Source organism: Ptychodera flava, chromosome 22 (genome assembly GCF_041260155.1).
Source record: "Ptychodera flava strain L36383 chromosome 22, AS_Pfla_20210202, whole genome shotgun sequence".
Lineage (NCBI taxonomy): Eukaryota > Metazoa > Hemichordata > Enteropneusta > Ptychoderidae > Ptychodera > Ptychodera flava.
Genome location: NC_091949.1, coordinates 33593781 through 33606051, shown reverse-complemented (window position 1 = coordinate 33606051; position 12271 = coordinate 33593781). Strand labels below are relative to the sequence as shown.

Sequence of the window (12271 nt, the reverse complement as noted above, 5' to 3'; positions counted from 1 at the left end):
CTTTGCACAAATATTCTTGGAAGTTGTGCAAGTGCAAAAATGAAATAAAAATGGGGGTCACCACGCTCGTTTCCATGGAAACGGACGTTAAAATGGCATCGTTAGAAATAATAAAAATGATATAATTCACTTAAACTAAAGAAAGCAATTATAAAACGCTTAGCAATGAGTTAATTTTAATAAATACCAAGAATTAAGATCCATATCTATCGAATGTATAGTTTTCATGATGTTTGTAAAGAAATTTTAACATAAGTATCGATTACAAAATGACGATATCGAAATTATATCACTACATAATTTTCGAACTTTCTTTCTGTCGCTTTGAATGGTGTCATTTTGACCAAATTTGGAGAATAAATTCCTGACATAATACCATTTAGTTTACAACCTTTAATAAAAGGGTGTCACCACGCTACTTTTTACGATATCTCCAGGTGAATGGGTAATATGCGCCATGTTAATGGGAGAGAAATGTTAATTTTGCGCTCATATTGAACAAAACCAGCTTCCTAGGGGGTCAAAATATGACAAGGTTAAAGGTCACATGTAATTTTAAGAGACTGGGTCAAAAAATTAGGTAAAAGCGCAATTTCAACAATGACAGGTGATGTTAAATACATGCGCTGCAAATAACCCATTTGCGGCAGGCTGGAGTTAAATCTGCGCAGAAACGTTCTAAAGCATGTGCGCGTCCGAATTCGTCGCCCTTTACCTTAAAGGTTATATTTTTAAAATCTTTAAATTTGTGTTATGTAGCATGGTCCTGTGGATATGTACACAACGCACCTTTGCTTAAATGCTTAAGTAAACAAATGTGTCAATAATATTACGGTAAGGTCACATAGGTTAGACTAGACTGTCAAATATTAACTTTTGCAATTGTTAGCCAGTGCTTACTGTACACGACTGGGACAAATCTGCCTTCGACGCCGACGAATCGTTAGGGAATGCAAACGACAGCCCTGTATTCCAACGGTAGAAGGTATTGGTCTACAAAATAAAGACGATAGCATGTGTTTGTAGCACATTTAGAAGAACCAACTGATTTCCACTGTGATTGCAGGAGGGTTTTGTGTACTGAGACTAAGTGATACTTTACAACCAGGTAAGTTATGATGTCAAAGTTGTATTCTTATCCATGCAAATCTAAATATTCACGGAACGGGTAGTAAAATCGCCCATCACTTCGTTTCTTTTTCCACCATTTGTAAGGATTATTCACTGACATATGGATTAATTGTTATCATCGCAGCATATCTTTTCCGTGACCTACTTTCAATTCTGAATCAAATCTTTGTGGCTGCATATCAGGTAAACCATAAATTTTGTTTCATACAGTCAATGGTGTAAAAAAAATGGCTAGTCGGGTAATTTACCGGGGTATAAAAAAACAAATCTACTAAAGAAAGGATAGGCCCTTCTCGCTCCGAGGTCTATCGAGAAGAGTTTTTACAGCTGTTGCACCACTATTCGTATCAATCTAAATGGTATAATATTAACAAACTAATCAGTATTCCTAGCTTGATTACACTAACTGACCCGCACATATTTGCGACACCACAATGGCCTGCAAAGTTCAGGAGTGTTATCTCATGTATCTTGGACGGTGATGCCATTGCTTTTTAATCTTTGCCACTTTGCTTTGACCTCACACGACATCAACTTTCATCATTTTTCCTGCATAACAAGTAAATTGTTCTTCATGTTCTCCTACAATTTATGTTGAAATATGAAGTATCAGGGTTGCAAACACTTGTACTTGGGTAAGATATGCAATGTTATTGTTGACTAATGTATGGTCAAGACTGACAACATTTTATTTTCAAGAGATTAATCACATACACACTGTTTTGACAAGTTGAGCATTAGATGCATGCTTTCACCGTTTTGGGAGTACAACAAGAAATGTTATCATATGCCCTTATATCGAATGCGCTCGATTGGATTCAATGACAACTACTTGATGACGTCGAAGGGCTCATGACTTGACCGTAACTGAAAGTGAACCCGAACCATTTTCAACTTACAACTTACAAATTGTGATTTAAAAACGCTGAAATTACGTGTAATTCATGGGAATTCCCTTTTTAGTGCATAAAAATTCGATAAACCGCATAACACTGATTTAAATATATCAATCCGCCACCCAATTTTTTAACCGATTTTCGTCTCACATGGAATATAAAGCATATGATTGTCATTAGTCAATAAACCCGAACATTTGGAGTGAAAACAGTGTAAGAGAAGCATGTAATAGAAATATTATCGCTCAAACAAGGAACTATGTACCCTCGAGGCAGGAGATTTTTTTCTGCGGACGTCGGGCAAAGGTCACCTACACTGAAATGTAGTACCTTGTTAGGGCTATAATTATTATTATATTACCATGCCCTGCCCGTCGCATTTGATTGGTCGAGCTGAATCACGTGACACGGGCTCGGCAAGCCTCGCCCGTTGATTTTTGGCTTTCCTCGAGCCCGCGCCCACAAATAAACGTTAATGGTCAGAGCGGAGTCTGTTATTTCCATTATATTATCAGCGAACCCGAGAAAACCGTCAAAATTTGCGAATATTTCCGGAGCGAACGACAACTGGGCCGAAGAAACTGAGCAATACGCGACGCACTGTCACGCGCGCTGTAAAAATTGGTAAATCCGGAGATGTTTTCAGAAAAAAGTATCTCAACTTGACCTACAAGTGCTCCATTTTATTTTGTGATTGATTATTATTTACGTTTGAGCTGTAAAGTTACGATACTTTGAGTTGTTAATCTTATTATTCATATTCACGGGCATATAAACAGACCATTACTGTGTATTTGTGGCCAGTCACGTGGTTCAGCTCGACCAATCAAAATGCGACAGGCAGGGCATGGTAATAATATTAATGTACACAGTGTATGACAACGTATCTGTTTGAAATCTTTTGGACTTACCAAACTTTTGTAACGTTCTTACAAAATTCTAGTCTTATTGATTTCATCTTATCACATATCACTGGTTCACTTAATATGCTGATCTTTTCTGTGGACAAATATGCAACGGCTCTGCTTGAGCTGTGTTGCCTTTTGAAAACAATGTGAAAGCATGCATTGATGCGTTTGTTTGTTTGTGACTTCTTTTTGTGCTATAAAATGTATTGTTTCAATTCCAGATTGATTATCAAGTACGTAGAAGTCATGGCTTTTTCACGAAACCAGAGGCAAGTCTCAATGTCTGTGTTGCAGAGCTGCGCCGGAGTAAACTTGCCGAAAGAAAAAGTTGGTTTAGGAGATGCGTATGGCGCCAACCTCACCAAAGAGCTTTATAACAAACCTGAATTAAGTGATGTAGTATTACGAGTTGGAAAGAATGACTACCATGTCCATAAGTTCCTACTGGCTCACTTCAGTGACGTCATGAAAACCATGTTGATGGAGACTCGCTGGGGAGATGCGCAGAAACACATAGTTGAACTTACCGAGACGGACGAAGCTGCCGCAGTTTTTGATTCATTTTTGAGATTCATGTATTGTGGTCAGATTGAGGTTAACATTGACACAGCGATTCCTATCTTAGCTTTAGCTGACAAGTATAATGTAAAGAGCTTGAAATCTGTTTGTAGTGACTACATGGAGAAGGAAATTTTTCATTATTGCAATGTAAGGGCTGCGCTGCTGTGGTGGCAACGAGCCAATTCTTACAATTCAGTCTCTTTGGATTCAGATTGTTTTGATTTAATCGTATTAAGTTTAGATGAAGCGATTGCCTCTCCCGAATGGCAATATTTAGATATCGATCAAATGTGTGCTATTCTAGAAACCTCCCAGTCGATCGTCTCGGGAGAGTATTTTCTGTACGAGGCTGTAGAAAAGTGGTTACAATCGACTGGCGAATGTGAAAACTTACGTGAGCGGGTAGAAAGAGTTCTTCCACTTATTCGATTCTCGTCAATGACGCCGGAAGAAATAAAAAGAGTTGAACAATCATCATTCTATGAACAATTTAAGATTAAGTTTATGCCACATTTATATGAAGCTTTCAAACAACTCGCTTTAAAAGACCATCATAGGGGCAGAGGCGAAGGTAGTAAGTTCCATCTATTGAAAATGCCGAGATGCTACACTGGCCCACCAGGTGATCAATTTAAATCTCAGTCATCTTATGCTCAGGGAGCCATCAGCTTTGAATCTTTCAGTACCATTGTTGAACTTTCAAAGAAAAGTTTATTCAACGTGGTCACGAGTTCATGCAAAGTGCTTTACCGTCACTGTCCTAAAAACGCATCAATGAATGAATTTGATTTCGCGACTGAACCGAGGGTAAATTAGCCAAAATGACATATACATAGGAACAATTCAATTTGAGAAAGCCACACAGACCACACCGGTACCACAACGCCAGTCGAGCGCAAATCGAAAATTTTCCGGCCAAAAGCATAGAAGAATTTCTAACAATCTTGTTTTGATATTTGAAAATGTGCAAAAGTTACGCTTTACAACATATCGGATTCGAGTCGATATTTATAAAACGCCAGACAAAGGGGAAATGTCATATAAATATCATGCTTATTCTGAAGGCCGAAAGGGGCCAGCGCCAGTTGCTACGCTGAGAGGCAGTGGTAGGATAGGAAACCCTAACAGAAAACCTCATATTTGCATCCGAGGAGCCATGTTTACAAGGGGAAATCCTATTACAAACTCCCATGAAAATGTTGTATCCAATGTCGAACGCTTTTTCCACGGCGAGGTAGACGAACAGGTCGGACGAATGCCACATCCAGACGCAACAACACAAATACATGCCGCTTTCGTAAATGTAGACCTCCCAGAACAATTCAAATTTCAAACGTGTATCATCGTCAACGATGACTGAAGGATATTCCTGAAGACTGAAAACTGACGCCGATCATTGCAGACGTAGTTCGACAAATGTTCGGATATGTTAAAAGAAAGAAAAGAAGGCAAACTGTTTATGTCCATAGCCAGTGCTATCGATTTATTACTGTACAACCGTTTACCTTTACCCTTTCTCTACAAATAAGAGTCTCCTTCTTACGGTTTTGTTTTGCAAACTGTGTGTTCACTTAGTGTTTTAATTTCAATTGCATTTTACAGAAAGATGTATCTCCCCTTTTACAGGTTGTTAGATTCAATGCAGGCAAAGTAGGATTAATGATATTATACATTTTAAAAATGTAAACTTGATCTCTCTAGTCAATGATCGTCCATTTAAAATCATTTACCTAAATAACTTTGTATTTTCAGAGCAACATTCATTTATTCATACTTGCCTGTTTTCAGCCTTCGATTACTTGTTCCTTTAAGACATTTTGGTTGTTTTCTTTTGTATATATTGCTATTATGATCAAATAAGCGTTCATGAGAGTCAGTTCAGAATTTGGAAGATTCGTAAATTGAATACATAACCCACTGTATGATTTTATAGAAAGACATTTATATAAAACATAAAAGTGGTGGTGCAGAGCGGAAAATGTGGTTTATTTGCTATCATTTTATTTTATGAAATTATTTCTTCTCATAAAGAATGATATACATAACTCAGATTTGTTGTGCTTTATATTTCATGTCACCGTGTCAATGGCCCCACAGTTGTTCATATAATCTGTGATAATTTACAGTCTATCTCCAAAACAGAAGTGATAAACGTGAATTGAAACCATTAAAGTGGAAGTCATGTTGTAATAATTCCTTCCGCTAAATATTCTGTACGGCTGGTTGACATACTGGTCTTCACGGTGTGAATATTACATAAACCCTAACTTCGAGAAACTTAACTATGGTTCGTCTAGTGCCTTTACTTGACCAACATGACAGAAAAAATGGAATACAGCGCATGTCTGTTTATTATTGCTTCCAAGTCAAAAACGAGAGAGAGGAAAGAGACTAAAACTTGGTGACACTAGGAAAGCAAATACATGATTCACAATATTTGAATATCATGATCGCGATGTATTCGAATAAAGATGTTTTGCCTGCACTATAGTACAGGCATTGGAAAGCCATGATACCTCTATGGGGCAATATCGAGACGGAAAATACTTGGAAAGGTAGATATGTTTCCAATAAACCTTGTCTCAGAGAACAGGCACACTGCCTTCTCCTTCCTAATATGTGTGAAAGTATGAAGTTTTGGCCTCGCACTTCCTGAATTTATTGCAGTACATTATGCACTGTTATTGTCGACAGGTGAATTTTAGTCGGATTCGGACGGAAATTCATTAAAGACTATACTAACGAGTTGAACAAAATCATTTTGACATGAGGTTTAGAGTTGAACAAGAAACTTTCTTTCGATTGAAACTGCCAGAGTATTACGAAAAGAAGAGACTCACTGCTGTAACCAGATGATTTCTGAAAAATAGAACGCTGTTGTGTACTCTTTTGAGCGATGCATTGTCACTCTTGAAAGTTATTTCCCATGCAGCTTTCACTGATAGTAAAATGGAAATCTTTGAAGATACATATAAAAATACGGGATGTAAAGAGCTATGATAAGAATTTACGGTGTCTGGCAATAGGCTGCAGCTGAGGGCGCTGTTTACTGTTGACAACTACTTGACCATATACGTGAACAACTTGTGGGCGTGTGCAGAGACCCACCCTCCATCTTATCCGATTTGCACTTTTTGGCACAGGCACATGCTACATTACTGGGATGGTGATCAGATACCAATTGTGAGATTTCCAAAGACTTTATGAAATAACCTAATATATTGACGGGCTGATGTTTAGTAAACAGACCTGTGCGTGTCAGTATCGAAATACGCTTTATTTAATAAAGTCATCTAAAGATCTAATCAACCCACCGCATAAAAAACAATACTACACGGACCTGTGCAAATATGAATAAACAAAAGCATGGGCTTTCAGTGATTCTGATGATCTGTACTTTTTGGAAAAATTCACATCCTTCTTTTTAGATTTATGTAGATACTGATGAAAAACTGTTACGTACATGTTAAAAATGCCATATGTTAAGCATTTGCAGTTTGTGTTGACATCACAGCATTTTGATAGGATAACAACATCGTCAAAATAAACCACGACACCCATACTGAAAATTTCAAATGCCCACTTTTATTGTTTTAAGAGGAAATACACTGTCTGATTTACATTAAACTCACAAAATAATCTTCAAATCAAGACATTTTTTAAAAATGCAAGCAAAGTTTGTAGAAGTGATTATTATTAGTTTAAGTTTTACATCATTTTTATTTGGTAAATTACAAATACAAACACATTTCTCACTAACAAATCATTTTGTTTCAAAATGACACCACATGAGTTCAGGAAAGTTCAACAAAAAGCAAAATACACTCTCTGTCACAAGAAATAGTTTCAATACAGCATATAAGTTACTTTTGACCAAATTATGACAATTAAAATTTGTTCTCATTTTGATTCGGAAAATGCTTAGAATCAACGAAATTAAATACAAATATCACAATACACAATTATTTTAGCAAGGCAGGAGGCTTGTCAGTGTTGCATACACACAACAAAGGCCACGTAACAGATTCTGATGCTCTCTCTGCTACACAGATATGAAGCAAATGGGAGCCAAGAGTTACACTCCTTATAGGTTTAACCCTTTCATCTCTATGGTTTGGCCCAAACCCATTATTATCTATGGTGAATGTGGACCTGTTTACAGGGAAAAGGGGTGAACATGTAGGTTAAAGATAAACTGTTGTGCAGAGTTTCCAGTTCCAGACTCTGCTACCTAGTACAGAATTTCTGTGACGGTCTAAGTTGCTGTTGGAAAAAGTTTCAAAATGTGTTGGTAAAAATTTTCAGTGAACACAAACACCCTGTATTAGTATGTGTCACTAATGATATGTACTCAAAACTAAAGAAAGTGGTCTGAATTAAATGCCCAGTCATCATGGACAGGGTAAAGAGTTCACTGATCTATTTCTTCCATAATGCTATTTGTTTATACAAAGTTTATTAAAAGGTATACTGTCACCTTTTCCAATTTTGCCACAGTTACCATGAAAAGAGAAAATCTAACTAATCACAGATTTTAAGCAGGTGGCCATTTTAAAAAAAAACAGCGCCCCCACACGGCCATTTTGAATACCAAGGAATGCCCCTCTGACCATATATGGGCATATTTAGATTACAGATGACAGTATACCTTTAATTAGCATTGTTTGTGTATGCAAATTAACCCATAATGAGATATTATAAAGAGGAATATTTTATATAAGCCTAAAACTGTGCATTGTGTATTTTGTGAATGTGTGTTACCATAACAGCATAGCTTCCTAATTATTGCAGAATACTAATCTTTAGCCAACCAAGTACATTCTGAAATAAAATGAAATTCTCTGACAGAAAAAGAGTTGCCTGTGCAATGTTTCCGATTAGCTCAACCATTGCTGCACACACTGCTCACACTTATAGCCTTAACAAGGAACTATGTACCAGAGGGTAGGTGACCATTTTGCCTGATGTGAGGAGGGCAAATGGTCTCCTGCTTCAAGGGTGCATGTCCCTTGTTTGGGCTATAATGTTGTTAGAACACACCTCTTTCAATCAAAATTTTTGGCGTTTAAATTATAAATGACAATTGTATGTTTTATTTCCATGTTAGATGAAAATCAGTTGATAAAATAGAATGATTGTCATCATCAAACAGTGCATTGATATATATATATATATATATATATATATATATATATATATATATAATATATATATATATATATATAATACATATATATTTATACATATATACATACATATATGCAATATATATATATATATATATATATACATATATATTTATACATATATACATACATATATGCAATATATATATATATATATATATATATATATATATATATATATATATATATATATATATATATATATGTGTGTGTGTGTGTGTGTATGCTGAAGGCTATATATGCATAATTACGTAAAAAAACATATTTCTAATTTAGAACATGTAATTTGACCAATTGAAAATAGTTCCTGTTCACTTTCAGTCAAATGATGACTTTTTGGCCCACCACGTCTTCAACACGTTACCATCGAATCCTATGGGTGTGCAGCATTCATGCGAGGCTTGCAATAAAGTGTAATTCTGATGGATTGCATGAAATTAATGCAGTGTTGAAAAGGGACACTTTTATGAGACTGGGAAAAAGTAGAGCTGCCTCTTCAAAGGTTAGTATTTGGAGTTGAAAAGAAAACCTGGCAAATAAGGCTTCTTGATGGGTTTGGGTGGACTATTTCTTTGTTTTGCATCAGCAGGCTTGCAGGGGGTTTGATTCAGAGGTTTACAGGTAAGGCAACTCAGAAAGGTAGGATTTAGACTGACCAAGCTGTGACATCTACTGTGATGTATGTGGGCAATCCACTGTGTGCGAAATACCACAGACTGGTCTATAGGCATTAATTCTGTTGATATCAAATACTATGACATCACAACAATGACTTGAAAAACACCATCATGACTGCACTTCACCTTGGTCACAAAATCTTCTGTTACAGTTTTCATATGGTGTATTTTATGTATCAAATTTATTCAATGCGGCTCATGGAGTCAACACTGTTAGATAAATGTCTGAAAACCACAGCCATGAGCCAGGCTGGGCAGGATTCAGTTGTTGTCTGGGTTAGACTGGTTGGGTTAAATCATGTGTTGGGAAGTCTTTGTACTGGAGAGAGGGCAGTTGCTGCCTTTTAAATAAAGAAAGGACAAACAAGGCAGTCTTTCACATGGGGAGTAGTAAGGAGGGACACCAGTGGATGGGAGGGAAAAATCTTCAAATTTTAGCTTGAGGGCTAATGTGAATAGCCTTCACATACTTTTCATTTTAATTTTGTTCAAACTTAGAATAATAATATTCCTGTTTGTACATAGTAAAACAGCTCTGGTTACAATTTTATTGAAATTAGTTTATCCTCCCTTGCCATAATATACATACAACACACAATAAAATGACAACATTCAGAAGAGGTGTGGATACACAGTTAAACTGTTCAGGAATACCAGTATCTTTAACAGGTCCTATCAGGATTCAGTGATTATTTTGCAAATTTGGCATACGCTGCGCAATGTCAGTAAAATAATTTTGGAACTGGCAAATTATTTACTAGCTCACAAGATTGACCCCTGTCCTTTGCACACAAACCCTTGATCCCTTCTTTTGTGGACAAAAACACTGAGTGGAAATCTACCAATAGAAGCTATGGAACCCTGTTCAATATAGTGAAAATCAGTTGTCTGTAGCAGCACATCAATCAAATAATTACACTCATAGCAACTGACTATGCGTAATAATGAAAACCTTGCCAGTGACAGATATTATCAGTTCTTTTGGCTTTTAACGAGTATGAGTGTAGCAGATAAAAACAATGAGACTGAACACTACCACGCTGTTGATAAACCTTAGACTGAATTTTGACCTGACTGGAATTTTCTTTTTGGCACTAATTCATATAAAGATTATCATGTTTGGTTCACTATAGTATAGTGTACTAATAAATTGATTAAACTTGGTCTCGGCTGATGATTGTCTGACAAAAACACTTTAAAAAGTTGGAAGTTGGTGTGTAGAGCAACATGCATGAACAAAATCCCCTGATGTTGCCATCTTTGTGGACAATGACATTGGTACTTCAAGAAAAACAAAAAGACTATTATAGGCTTTCATTTGTTGTCAGACAACTTTGATTCAATATCATGGAACAATACATTGGTATGACATATAAAATGTGGCAACGTAGCCTGAATTCAGCAGGGACATTTCAATCAGAGAGCAAGCAATGTACCTGAAGTTGAACTTCAGCTAATCATAATTCACATTACTGTAAATTTTTCATGGTTCAGATGCAAAATATTTGTTCTGGTTACAATTTTCAGGTAGACAATTTTCCATACAAGTCCTTGTGCAGTCCTCTAATGTCTGCAGTCCACGGTTACTGCCACTATCATGATGAATCAGATACAACACCAGTATCTGATGCAGCTACAACACTACACAAATCAATTTTACACTGGACACTTGTGATCAGTGAAAGTCTTTCGCCGTATTACAGCAGCTGAAAGAAAACAGACCACTGGAACAGCTCATGGAGTATACTTTCCATAGTCAGGGCTTTCATCTCCCTTCAGATCTAAGTCCTTGTCATTCTCCCATGGTTTTGTGGGCTGTTCCTTTTCATCACCGTCAGTAGAGCTCTCGCAATCATGGTACATGCGATACATGAATTGATAGAGACTGGTGCCTTTTTTGCCAGGTGAGCTCACTTCCTGCTGGTATTTCTTCAACATTGCCCATACATCACCTGAAACATCAAAGAAACAAGGTTATCATGTGTGCATGATCAGCATCCACAGGAAGTCATGCCAGAGAACACATTGTGACTGTACACAGTAGAAATTTGGTAGGGCTCTTTTTGTTTTGTGTTGTATGTGGACCTACAGACTGCAAAACGGGGATGAAAGCACTATGATATATGTAAGCATTTGTACAAGATACAGAATTCATGCTGTTTTGGCAAATTTGTAATCTTTGGGTCATAAGTGTCTCAGGGACATTTATAACATTTTCACTGTACGTCCCTTCTCATGGTTGGTTACATACACCTAGAAGAACCACAATAATACTGATCAGCTTATTAGCAATAGCAAACCATTGGCACAGACAAATACACCTTTAGGTCGGTATCATATGTCTTGCTTTCTTCTTCATTCAAAGATATAAGATTTCTTTACATATCGTCAGTCTATTTAACACTTAAATGATGATTTTTATGTGCCAACATGAAAATTTAATGGCTTGTATGAGGCAATGATATGTCAATGCATACTTGCTAAATTAATGAAACCAAATTTTACTGAATCTGATGTATATTAGATCTAAAAAATAGAAGAATTGTTCAAGTCAACAGGTAGCACATAAACTTTCATGACAAGAATAGCCAACAGCCAATGCATGCCTGCAGCATGTCAAACCTAATTTCAGCTGATTTCACTTACCAACAGTCAGGCCTTCTGTTTTGATAAATGTGTGTATGTTGTGGATATCTTCTGCTAGTTTGGGATCATTGAAGGTGAAGTAGACGAGATCTCTCTTCGCTGCACTGGCTGCCATCATCTGAATCAGGGCTGTAAAAGAGGAACGTACAAAAAAGAGTTGTACATGATAAAAGTCACTTGCTAAGATGGCACAGTATAGAATAGGACAATTTACCATGGACTGTTGATGTCTGAAATACATTGCAACGAGAGATACTGACTTAGGA

The 12271-nt window shown here is 36.6% G+C and overlaps 2 protein-coding genes across 3 annotated transcripts in view; one reads left to right on the top strand and one right to left on the bottom strand.

The window, feature by feature from the left end:
• The first annotated feature begins 892 nt into the window (after positions 1–892).
• LOC139123254 (BTB/POZ domain-containing protein 17-like) lies at positions 893–6132 on the top strand. The gene is made up of 2 exons (XM_070689384.1): positions 893–1108; positions 3157–6132. The coding sequence occupies exon 2, from the start codon at positions 3182–3184 to the stop codon at positions 4310–4312; it is 1131 nt and encodes a 376-aa protein (XP_070545485.1). The 5' UTR covers positions 893–1108; positions 3157–3181; the 3' UTR covers positions 4313–6132.
• A 4531-nt stretch (positions 6133–10663) lies between these two features.
• The window catches only part of LOC139123247 (poly(ADP-ribose) glycohydrolase-like), a 23979-nt gene continuing 22371 nt past the window's right edge, over positions 10664–12271 (bottom strand). The window contains exons 15-16 of one of the 2 annotated variants that reach the window (XM_070689377.1): positions 12006–12134; positions 10664–11311 (exon numbers count right to left, since the gene is read on the bottom strand). In XM_070689377.1, coding sequence (XP_070545478.1) covers positions 11094–11311; positions 12006–12134 — 347 coding nt within the window. In that variant the 3' untranslated portion in view covers positions 10664–11093. The remainder of the gene's footprint in view (positions 11312–12005; positions 12135–12271) is intronic. The other variant, XM_070689376.1, reaches the window with a different exon arrangement.